At 34.6% G+C, this 13,596-nt stretch overlaps 1 protein-coding gene across 1 annotated transcript; it reads right to left on the reverse strand.

Moving 5' to 3' along the window:
• Positions 1 to 2,179: 2,179 nt before the first annotated feature.
• On the reverse strand, positions 2,180 to 12,549 carry LOC128643907 (transformation/transcription domain-associated protein-like). The gene is made up of 4 exons (XM_053696679.1): positions 12,503 to 12,549; positions 6,648 to 6,811; positions 3,173 to 3,222; positions 2,180 to 2,320 (listed from the first exon to the last, which is right to left on the reverse strand). Exons 2-4 carry the CDS (start codon positions 6,745 to 6,747, stop codon positions 2,180 to 2,182), a joined length of 291 nt encoding a protein of 96 aa, XP_053552654.1. The 5' UTR covers positions 6,748 to 6,811; positions 12,503 to 12,549.
• Positions 12,550 to 13,596: the final 1,047 nt, after the last annotated feature.

Genomic DNA, 13,596 nt, shown 5'->3' on the forward strand with positions numbered 1-13,596 from the left:
GTTTAACGTCCCTTTAAAAAGTATTAATTACTTTTGTATTGCAGAATGCCTTTTCATCTCTTCTCAACCCCACACAAATGGGTTTCCTCTATTAAACCAACTAATACGATTTCTGTTATTTTAAGGGCTATAAAAGATATTCCATCAATAATTAATGTGTTGTGAGCAGGTAAAGTATAATTTAGAGATGTCTTCTCCTAGCACAAAGCCTCATAAAAATGTTTATTTTACCTTTTAGGTTTCAATACCTCCACAAAAACAAATTACCTCTTGTGTTATGGGAGGTCTGAACTGTTTGTGTAGCTCAATGATGATTCTCAAGCAGATCAAAACATTCTCTTCATTCTCTGTCTACAGGACACAGGAGGAAACATAAATATAAAGTGTATTCAATAAGCTGAAGGACATTATGTGCAACATCTAGTCTTTATTGTTAACATTAACAACTACGTAAAGAAATATTGTACAAATACCTCAAGGAAGCGGAACATTACAGAGAGGATGTTCTTTGTATGAGGACGCAGGTGTTCGTTGGTGGGGATCCTGTGGATTATTTCTAAAACCAATTTACGCAATTGCTGAAAAACAGACATTTTTATAAATGAGTATGAACAACTGCTTTTAAACTAAAAATATATATATATACAGTATATATATATATATATATATATATATATATATATATATATCGCAAGTAAATAGTTTATAAAATGGTGTTTCTATTTGTTTTATACTCATGTGTTTCTCGGACATTATAGTTGTGATACTAAGAGGTCTATTTATCATGCTACGGCGGACAGGGGCGAACATATGTGCCGCTGTACGTCACAGCTTGCCTCTGAAGGGCTAAATTCCGTTGCTGGAAATCAGCATTGCACAAGAACGCAATTTTGCGCTCTTGTGCAATGCCGCCCCTTGCCATGCAGAGCCAATCAGGCGCCGGCAGAAGCTGTCAATCTCCTGGTCAGACGAGACCGGGGAGATTGAAATTCGCCACCTAAGAGCTGGAGAAGAGGTTAGGAAAGCAGCGGTCTGATGACTGCTGCTTCATAAATATGGACTGCATGTTCCTTGTGAGAACCTGCAGTCAAAGGGGTGGGAAGACTGATAAATCGACCCCTAAATGCTTCTTAGGAATATGCTTTTCTAGGGGAAAATTGGGCAATCTACTAGTCTTATCAACAACTCCTACATGAAGATAAGCAAGCTATCAAAAATAAATAAATGTGACTTCTAAACTGGACTGTCCTCTTGTATGTGGCCAGAATGACATTTTACCTAAGTCACTAAGTACATTAAAGGGACACTAACGTCAATATTAAACTTTCATGATTCAGATAGAGCATTCAGATTTCAATCCAATCCACGTGACATCCATTATCAAATTGTTCAGTCTTTTTATATGAACACTTTCTAAGGAACCAGCTCATAATGAGCATGTGCAAGAATGCACATTGTATAAATATGAGTGGTGGCTATCATGTGATACGGTGGGGGGGGGGAGCAAACTGAAGTAAAATTTGAAGCTTGTCAGAAAAATCTACTGCTTATTTAAAATGAATAAGTGATGTTGCATTGTCTTATTATGCCATTGTTGATTATGCAATTCTACTGTATTCAATGGTCCTTTAAAGTGATGGTAAACTTTAGATATTTTAAAATCAGGTCCAAAATATAAGCAATTTTTTTTGTGAGCTAGCAGTTTTGACTGTTCTCCAATCGGCGCTCAAGTTACACGGCACTCGCACCATTTTTTATTTTTTTTTAGCTAGAGGTCTGAATGGAGAACAGTCAAAACCGTCAGCTCACAAAAAAAAAAAAATAGTTTTGAAGTGGGCGGTTGGAGCTTCGGTATTTGAATGGAGCCGCTAGATTAAAAAATTACAGCGCATCTTTATAAGAAGTGATCAATTAAAGTCCATCTAAAATATGGATTCGATTCTGGGCCTGATTTTAAAACCTGTAAAGTTTACCATGACTTTAACTAAAAGTTATTGAAACTTGAATGAACAACATTGCTTATACTAAAATTGCTAATTTGTTTTGCTCTCACTTGACTAGCCAGCACATTATTATGCTTCTCTGGATGTACCATGTGAGCAGAATGCAAACAATTTAAGGCAATGTTTTTAATTAGTAGTTTTGATGTGCATCAATAAATAAAAATAGTATTAGATATTCATTCTAGAGGCAATATTTCAGATAATACCTGCGCAGGTTTCTCTTGAAGAAACTGAACCTCCCCATCCTGAAGGAACGTTAAAAAGCGTGGGATGATGTGTTCCAGGAAAGTGGAATACTGGGCTGAGGTGGTAACATTCTATAAGCGAACACATAAATGCAGTATGTAGTAATTCCATAATGGGTTAAAGACACACACAAAATATTGTATGAAACCTAAATATGCCCCATTTATATACATAATAAAGTTTTGAGTATAAAAGGTATTTTAGGGATACAATATATACTCATAATGTAACAAAGCAATCAGATCTTATCAGTTTTGCTCTCAGCACCTCCTATGAAATGTGCACTTACACAAACACACACATACACCTTACAGGCTCAAACACACCACATTTCATATTATTGAGGTTGATCAAGTTTGATTTTATCATCATTTTGCTTTTTTTGTACTGTTTTCTAAAATAAACTTCCCCCATTGCATTAAGTTGTCTAGAATATTAACCATGTAGGAACACTAAAAAAGATATTTTATAGACTTTACAAGAGATATGTCTATGGATTGCAAACGCATGCTTACTTTTAAGATGTGTATAAGTGCTTGTTTTGTTATAGATTTATAACAAAAATATTTTAATGTTGCTTCAAAGGGATATGAAAGTTAAAATGTTTATTTTGTGATTCAGACAGAGCATAACATTAAAAAACAAAGACAAATATTTTACTTGTGAAAGAAAAATTTGGGGTTTTATATCCCTTTAAATTTTAAAATTCTGTAACTTTGCTGGGGTGGAGCTCTAACTGGATAAATTACAACTCCTACATTATAATAGGTCACTAACCAGCAAGCAATACTTACAGAATGTTACAGTACAAAACTTTATATCAATCCAACGTACTCTGGAATAAATTCAAGCAATTTGGGCATTTTCCAAGAAATGTACTCTGTATCAAAAAGCCTTTCCCCATCAGTTATATAAGGACATACCTCAAAATTTTCACTGACTTCTTGCATCATCTTCAACTTAGTTTCGTCAGCTTTAATAAATAAAAAAAAAAATAAAGGTATATAAGGTGACTGAAAAAAATATTTAAGTCAGTAAACTCTTATACACTGGAATTTAGAAACATCTGAACACACTGAGCAGACATTCATCACGTTTTTTTAATACAGCCATCTGAACGCACGTCTAATGTCACAATAAAAAAAATAGTAAACTATGGCTCAAATGTAAAATTACAAAACTAACACATTTAGGTGCCAGGGAACTGCAGTGTAATTCTAGAGAATAAATATTATAGAAATGGTGTGGAAAACATGCACAGGCAAGAGTATATATATATATATATATATATATATATATATATATATATATATATATATATATATATATATATATATATATATATATATATAATTGAGTGCTCTTATTGACCAGAGATTCCGACGTGGGAAATATCTTGTTCCGCGTTCTTATTGGTTATATATATGATAGCATCACGCAGTTGCTGCAGATTTGTCGGATGCACATCCATGATGCGAATCTCCCGTTCCACCACATCCCAAAGGTGCTCTATTGGATTGAGATCTGGTGATTGTCGAGGCCATTGGAGCACAGTGAACTCATTGTAACATTCAAGAAACCAGTTTGAGATGATTTGATCATTGTGACATGGTGCATTATCCTGCTGGAAGTAGCCATCAAAAGATGGGTACACTGTAGTCATAAAGGGATGGACATGGTCAGCAACAATACTCAGGTAGGCTGTGGCGTTTAAATGATGCTCAATTGGTACTAAGGGGTTGAAAAGTGTGCCAAGAAAATATCCCCCACACCATTGCACCACCACCACCAGCTTGAACCGTTGATAAAAGGGAGGATGGATCCATGCTTTCATGTTGTTTACATCAAATTCTGACCCTAACATCTGAATGTCGCAGCTGAAATCAAGACTCATCAGACCAGGCAACGTTTTTACAATCTCCTATTGTCCAATCCATTTAGGTGAGCCTGTGCGAATTGTAGCCTCAGTTTCCTGTTCTTAGCTGACAGGAGTGGCACCGGTGTGGTCTTCTGCTGCTGTAGCCCATCTGCTTCAAGGGACCTACATGGTTTGCGTTCAGAGATGGTATTCTGCATACCTTGGTTGTAACGAGTGGTTATTTGAGTTACTGTTTCCTTTCTATCATCTCAAACCAGTCTGCTGATTCTCCTTTGACATCTATAAGGCATTTTCGTCCACACAACTGCCGCTCACTGGATATTTTCTCTTTTTCGGACCATTCTCTGTAAACCCTAGAGATGGTTGTGCGTGAAAATCCCAGTATATATCTATATATATATATATATATATATATATATATATATATATATATATATATATATATATATATATATATATATATATATATATATATATATATATATATATATATCTATATATATATATATATATCTCTATCTATCTATCTATCTATATATATATATATATATATATATATATATCATTTTTAATCATGCAGTTCACGGATTGCATTAAAAGAATCTTTTAGCAGCAATACATGGTTAACAGGAAGCAGTTGTACTCATATGCTCGCTGTGCAAAAACAATAGTAAAAAACCCTAAACAAACATATAAAATAAACATTTTATCATCTTCTGAAATTAGAATATAAGGGGGGAAAACATTGATCCCAACTTGAAGCTTTTGGCCTATAAATCATGAATGGCCCCTGTAAGTGTGGTGACTTCACAGAGGAATTCATTGGTACATGCTTGTCTTGCACAAAAGTGAATGTGTGCACAGTGGTAGTGACATTCCAGCCTAAAGTGGAATGCACACGGGTGACATTTCAGTTTTGTATAGTAGCATTATTGCAATATACATGTATTGGTAAAAATGCTTCTAGTAACAGCTATAGAGGTTACAAAAGTGTATTTAAGTATGCACCGTGCACCAGCATTTTAAACACAGCAACTTACTCAGAGAGCCTAAGGTGCTTGTATAATCTGGGAAAGACTAATTTTGTTAATAGCTGACATGACACAAGCCCTTGTGTCTCTCTGAGCAGCTGCAGTATTTAAAATGCTAGTGCACTGAGAATATCTAGCTATACTTTAACGAGAAACAGTTTCTATTCATAGACGTAATTCATCCATGTGCATTTACATTTTGACTGGAATATTTAGGTATGGAATGGGAGAAATAAAGAGTTTTCAATAATAAAAATGAGGAATATGCCTATAGACTCATGTAGAGATAAAAGGGACATAAATCCACACATTTCCATTCATAATTCAGATAGAACATACAATTTTAAACAACTTTCCAATTTACTTTTATTATTAAACTGGCTTAATTCTCTTGGCATACTACTGGGAGCTAGCTTAACTCATCTGTTGAACCAATAACAAGAGGCACTTATAGGTAGCCACCGATTAGAAACTAGCTCCCGGTAGTGCAGTGCTGCTCCTGAGCCGGCCTAGATATTCTTTTCAACCAAGGATGCCAAAAGAGCAAAGCAAAGTAGATAAAAGAAGTTGTTTAAAACTGCAGGATCTTTCTGAATCATGAAAGAAAAAAAAAAATTGGGAGTTTGTGTCGATTTAATGGTTTCCCCACTTTTATATCACATGAAATCGACTTTTATCCAGTGCTTGACGAATATGTTAAAAAATTAGGAGCCAGGCATATTTTTAGGAGCCAGACAGTTGGATTTGTATATAGATATATGGAGACTAACCCAAAAAGTTAGGAGCCAGTGGCTCCCATGCTCCTGGGTTTGTCGAGCCCTGCTTTAATAGCAATTAAAAAAAAATAAAAAATAAAAAAAATACAAACACAATAACTATTTACCTAAGTTGCATTCTCAATGTATACAAAAAGGTCAAAAGAAAGACAGACTTTAACTTAGTGACATTTTCCACTTGGTTCTTAAAAGAATTTACTCAAGAAACCTGAAGTCATCTAAAGTTTCAAAACAGATTTACAATATTAAAAAAAATATCACAACTGTTAAAGTGATAGTAAAGTTTAATGAATGAGTGCCCGGTAACTAAAAATAATCTTAAAAACAGGAGCACTTTAATTCATTAAAGTTTACAATGATGCTTATTTTTTTTAAATACTTACCTTTGTGTTATGGTAAGCATAACACTGATCCTCCGCACATATCTGCTGCTTTCTTTAGCAGAACGATGACTAATCCGGCTTCCTCCAATCGTTGTGTGCCCCCTTTGGCGTCCAGCTCGTGGTGCAACGCAACAATTGGAGGAAGCAGTTATGTTTACAAAAAACGCAAAAGGTAAGTATTTTAAAAAAATAAGCATCATTGTAAACTTTAATGAATTAAAGTGCCCCTGTTTTTAAGAGTATTATGTAAAACTGGCCTTACAATCACTTTAAAGCTGTGTACTAGCTTGAAATTAAAATGTGTGTGAGATCTTAAGGAGGAGACATACGTGTGTTGACATCTGTAAGGGCAGCCACAAACTGGAGGTATTTCTTCATCAGTGTAGTCTGATCGACCACAGTGGGCCCTGGCGGCGGCACGAACGCCATTCTTCTTCCTGGTCCACGTTACTTACTCAAGAAGATGAATGCGATTGATGTAATGTCATCCCACCTGCCAAAGTCATACAAGATGTTGATTAATGAATACACATCAAGATTGCAATACAAAATGTTTAATTATGTGCAGTAAAACAACTTTGCAATACACCTTCTTTTCCTGTAACGTATCTCTGAGGATTGGAAGTGCACACTTCAGAGTTCACAAGCCTAATACCCTAACTGACCTCAGCAAGGGAATTAGATAAGATACTGCAAAACAACACAAGTTTTGCTAACAAAATTAAAGTGGCAAGCCTTGTCTACTTTATTAGCAAGTCCAATTTGGCTTCTCCAAATAAGGCAAGTTGGGGTTGTGTTTGCCCACAGAAAGACACTTACAGCAAAGGGTTAATGTGCAAAAATGTTTTCATGCTTGGCCACCATGTTATGACTACTTAAAAGTATTGCAATCACAATGTGATTTATTATAATAAACATACATCTACAAATTTTCAGTCAGAAATAAACAATTTAATCTAAGTAAAGTGTTTGGCTTTCAGATTCCAGCGATTAAATCTGGTGCTGTGTTATTTTCAAACACATAATATTGTATTAAAAAAGCAATCAGATCTTATCAGTTTTGCTCTCAGCACCTCCTATGAAATGTGCGCTCACGTACACGCACGCACACGCATGCACACACACACCATTCATCTCCAGTCACTGCACATTTCATATATGTTTGAGGGAGATCAAGTTGGAAAGGGTCATCATTTTGCTTTTTATATAATACATATATTTTTTAGGTTCAGAGGACTCAGAAGTATTTTCCAACTGCATATTTTTTTTACCTTTTTTTAACTCATCTCCTTAACCAGTTCCTATGCTATTATCTTCTATGGAGCAGATAATATGACAGCAGTTAAAATGTTATGAACTAAAAAATCTCAATATACTTTAAAATGGATAGTCAAAATGGATGATAAAATTTTCACCTGGAATGGAATCAACTGCGAAGTGCAATAGTTTGTTTCCACTTAAAGAATCATTACAGCAAAAAAAATTACATGCTTTAATCCGTTAGAGCCTGTAATTTTACGACTATCGACCCTGCTTCATTGCATATTTAACCCCCACATAATGGACCTTTAAGTCAACACTTCACCCTGAAACAACTATTTAACAGGTCAATCCCTCCACTTGAAGGCCACTGATTAACATAATTATATAACAAGATAAAAGGGGGTTAAAATCAAAGCTGTGTGTTGTAAGCAAAGGTATACATCACTGTTGCGTGTTATGCACCTGTAATTTAACCCCTTGACAGAAAACATGTTCCTGGCAATCAAATGTTAAATTAGTTATAATTTTTGGACATACAATTTTTGAGGACTAAACATTGCACCGTCAATAGTCTAAATGGGCAATCAATATATTTGAGTATAACTAATCATATGACCTCTTAAGTGACTCTTATTTAGAGTAAACTGATCCAATATAGGTAACCTCTCCTTATAGCTTAAATACCCCATTACCATTATTAATTTTGTAGCTTTTCTCTAACACACTCTAGTTTTGCAAGTAAACTGTACTGCATACTCAATTTTATGGATTTACATGGGAGCAGAATTATGCTTTCCTTTCTTGCACCCATGCCCCTTTTTTTTTTTATTTATTCATTTTTATTATCATTATTTAGAAGCATGGTACAAAAGGATGTCATTGTTGATACAAAAGTTTAAACAGAAACAAAAGAGGGAGAAACCATCAGTCTCCAAAAGAAAGGAGAACGAACTCCCATATAGTAAAATGAAATAGTAGAGCTAGACTGTCCGTGATAAGTCCATTTGAAAACAGTAGCCCCACTCCATATAAATGTATGGTGATTGACAATGACACCAATGTACAAAACATAACTCAAACAACAACAAAACTATGCAGAAATTTCTTAATTTAAGATCACTTTGTATATATTCTACACATCTAGTGGTATCCCTCGACTTTGTATTTAACTATCAACCTTTGAGAGAAGTGCTAAGCTAAAGAGGTCATTATTAGAGTATCAGGCAGGGGTGGGACCACGTCAGCCATACCTCTCTAAGATAACACTAGGCCTGTCATTCCTCCTAGGTCACTCCTGTAACTTGTGTAAAGCTCCCCCCTTCCATGCCCCTTTTTATACATGCTAGCTAATATTTAATTTGCTATCAGACACTACTTTTTAGTTTGTCGTTTAGAAGAACTCCTAAACCCTGTTTCACCAAGTCCTGTCCAATTTAAGCGTTAAATCTCATTTGCCATTTACCTGGCCATCAGGATTTACTATCACTTTAAACTTCGTAACCTAGCAATGTCACAACTGTAAAAATCCCATTAAAGAAGATGATGTAAGCTGCAGTCACTTTCTTCTTATAGAAAATTCATTTCTGCAGTGTTCTTCTTGATGTCAGATGAAAATCTCGACTAATTAGAAAATGGTTCTTTTTCAATTGATGATTGAAAAGAATAAAAATAAGAATAAAAAAAAAATTGTAAAATATTAAAAGCATAAACAAAATAACTAATCAAACATGCTCAGTATACCCATAATGCCCAGATACAAATGGCAGATTGTTTACAATTATCAGGATGGATTTGGGATAAAAATGGTTCTTACACATATAAATGATAACAAAGTACATAAGGATCATTACAAACACCTGTAATGTAATTTCCAGGTGTGTGAAATGGCAATTGTCAGTTTTGTTTTGATTTTCAGTTTCGACCCTAATAACAACCAAACACACATTTTCGGGAGATTTTTCAAGTGAAACCTCTTCCGTTGGGCCTTTTATCGGCTGATTCTATTTGGAATTGTGATCACCTGAAAAACGTTGCAAATATTGGCTGTAACCTATCGGTAGCCAAATTCGGAAAGATTGTGATCAAGACCGTGCAACTAAAGCTCCTGATTGGCTCACCAGCCATGTTCTGTTTAGAAATATTCTTTATGATTGTACAGAAATGATTGCTGATTTTACAAAAACACAAAACATGTATGCATGTGTGTATGTATGGCTGCCCCATAAATGTATTGGTAGTACATTTTTAGCTAACTCCTAGATAATGAACACATTTGTCGGAGACCTGCTTCAAATTATAGTTGTGTTTGTTTTTTATATAGCTGTTATTACCGAAATATCATAATTACATTATAACGACAGTCATAAAAACAGCAATCAACTACCAAAGGCAAAGAAAAGTAATGAAAAACCTCTAGTGGCAGCCAATACCCACTGGGCATAATGATAATCGAGATGCTCAGCCTTGTGAATTCTGTATTGCCAAAAAAACTAGATAGTTTATTTCTAGGTCAAGTGTACTGTTCTGTGAGTAACTAAGAAATCAGAAAATCTAATCTGGTTTATTGTCTATAGAATATCACAGTGGACATTATCAATGAACAAAATGTGACACTGATCACCAATTTAAAATAAAAACATTATGGATTTAGCATCCATACAATAAAATTGTATCCCTTGCAGATTCCCCAATCTTCAATGAGCTTATTTATTGATACACTTCTCATCTATATAAAAATGTAAAGTGACAAAAGGCTGCAGTGCCAAAACCACAACTAAAATCTGATCTTCAAATTCTCTAGTCCTAAACAGGCAAAACAGTTCATACTAGAAATACCATAGTTACTAAGGAGGTACTACAATTACAGATATACTTCTAGAATTATAAACCTCTTAATTTATCTATTTTGTAAATGGATATAAATTGGAAAGTTGTTTAAAACTGCATGATCTATCTAAATCATAAAAGTTTAATTTTGACTTGAGTCCCTTTAGTACAAATGCTTCTAATAAAAGTTATAACTGGTTTTCAGTGGCATATGCACATATGCTTTGAGTGAATACACACTACCATCAGCTCTCTGAACAGGCATGGTATTTCAAATGCTGGTGTACGGACCTCACTGAATATGTATGTATGAAGCTGAAAAAAAAGCTACTATTGCAAATTGAAAAGCACTAATGCACATTTAAATTTTGACCTTTCTATACCTTTAAAGGAATACTAAAACCAAATTTTTTTCTTTCATGATTCAGATAGAGCATAGAATTTTATGCAACTTTCTAATTTACTCCTACTATCATTTTTTCTTCATTCTCTTTCTATCTTTATTTGAAAAAGCAGGGATCTAAGCTAAGTTACCGGCCCATTTTTTGGTTCAGCACCCTGGATAACGCAGGCTGATTTGTGGGTAATCCGTATAATAAGGTAACGCTAGCCGTGTTTACTAGTATTGCGCATGCGCAAAATGCGCACGAGCTTACAGTCAATTAGCTTAGCACCAAAGACGAACGCATGCGCAATAATGAGATATTACGTAATGAGAAGAGGGTGGGTCCCCCCGTGGTTAGAGCCGTTATTGGCTATTGACACATCAATCAAAAAGATGATCAACAGAGCGCGAATGCCGGGCGGAGGACGGTTTAGCCGCAAATTGGTATAAATATATTGAAAATAAAGGTATACATTTAGAAATTTAAAAATTGATGAATGAAACTCGGGTTTTTTATTGATATTTGATAGACTGCTGTTTAGAACGAAGGCTGAGTTTACATTCACTTTAAAATTGCATGCTCTATCTGAATCATGGAATAAAAAAAAAAAAACTGAATTACATAAACAAATGTATTTAATGTTAATGTGTGAAATAAGCATTGAAAATTAAATAGTAGCTAATATTACCTTAAAGGGAAAGGAAACCCCCAAAGATTTATTTCATGATTTGGATAGAACATAACATTTTAAACAACTTTCCAATATACTTCTATTATGAAATTTGCATTGTTATCTTGTTATCCTTTACTCAAGGAGCAACATTGCAGTACTAGCAGCTAACTGAACATATCTAGTTAGCCAATCACAAGAGACAAATGTGTGCACAAAGCGCAAATGAAAATAGAAGTGAAATTAAAAGTGTATTAAAAGACATGCTAATCTGAATCATACAAGTTTCATTTTTATCCCTTTAATGTTGAATTACATTTTAGCAGGGTGGTGCTCCCATTAAAATAAATGCCATAATGTTTTTTTATTTTATATATATATATATATATATATATATATATATATATATATATATATTATTTATTATCAGCAGCACTCACTGGACTTTAACATAAAATAATACATTTACTTAGTTACTAGGATTTTCCTTTTATGGAGCCTGGCAGGTGCTAATCATTGCATTTGATCAGATAGATGAATGGGAAGGTGTTCAATAACATCTTTATTATTTTTACTATTGCACTGCTGTACCGTAAACATTATCTAGAAAAGGAGATTTTTCAAATGAATAAGGGAAACCAACCATATATAAAAAAAATGCACAGATGTGCTCGGAAATCTGAATTTCTCTCTGCAAACCCTTTTACATTACTATTTTCATCAAATTAACTGAAACCAATGCAATAAGGACCCAAGCAATCAAGGGTCACCTAACTAACCTATGTGCTGATTGAATAAGCTGCACTAGGTGCCGATAAAATATGTACTCCAGTTTCAGGCATTGCTCTTATTCTCTGGAGCACCATGCCCAGATAGCCAAGTAACTACACACTGCCCTGGGCATGCATAGGACACGGGTTCGCCTCTACCCTGACTTCTCTAACCACATCCCAAGCTGGATAATAGATCATTCATTTCATAGAATGAACCTCTAAACTCTTAAACCGGACAAAAACTCCGCATACCGACAATAACTCACCGCCACTGCTGCCTCCCGCTCACCACTGGGCCAGGATCTCATCCCGGCATTCCCTGCGCGAATAAAGAGACCCACTATGTAAATCGCAAAATAATAATCTGATTAAACTACAAACGCCTTCACAATATACCAAATATTATACTCTTTCCAACAATATCCGTCTTTGTCGATTTCGAATATAATGAAATACAAATCAAGGCAATAAAATGTAGGAACTATATTTTCAAAGCGGAGTAATCTATAAAATATGACCATAGTTTTTGATGGTCTTCAACGTCATCAGTCATAGACGGCAGCTATAGTATTGCGTTTGATTCGTTTTTGTTAACTCCTTCATTACTGTGCTAAAACAAAGCACGAGTTGGGATATGAGTAGATGTTCTTTTTTTTTGCTAGCAAATGTGAAGCGATTTACCTAGTAAAGGTAAAATCCGAGTTTAGCGTCCTAACATTTTCTCGACCATACAACATTATTTTATTTAAAGGGACAATACACTGTGCAATTGTTTTTATATGAATGTATTTTCAGTGTCTTGTTATACCAGCTGCAGAGTATAAAATGTATGAGAAATTGCATTTTCAGGTTTATTTGTCTATATGAAGTAGCTGGTTTTGTGCTTTTAAACCACAGCTTATTACAATGGGTTGCGCTTCAGGTAAATAGCATATCTGGTTATGTGATCACTTTGTGTACACACACTTGCTTCCTTATGTTATATTTGTCTGGAAAACTAAAGCTCAATACATAAAGAGAACAATGGATAATTATCATTTTATTGCTAAACTATCCTGCACCCCACTGTGAGTTTAATTTATTCTACTTAGGCTATTGAATAGCTGAGACTCCAGTATCAAAACTTTCAGTATAGGTTGGGATACCATAGGCTAAATCAGCTATTTCAAAGGCCAAATAGGGGTAAAGGAGCTACTTGTAAATAATGTAATACACTCCTGCAGGTAAAATAGATCATTGGGAACAATTTAAATGGGATAAAATATTTTGGTGAACTGTCCCTTTAATTTTTCTTTATTGGGGTTCAGATGAAAGCTACCAACAATACTTCACTAAGTATCCAGCAGCAAAAAGGGGAATC

The sequence above is a fragment of the Bombina bombina genome, unplaced genomic scaffold, assembly GCF_027579735.1.
Source record: "Bombina bombina isolate aBomBom1 unplaced genomic scaffold, aBomBom1.pri scaffold_740, whole genome shotgun sequence".
NCBI classification, from domain to species: domain Eukaryota; kingdom Metazoa; phylum Chordata; class Amphibia; order Anura; family Bombinatoridae; genus Bombina; species Bombina bombina.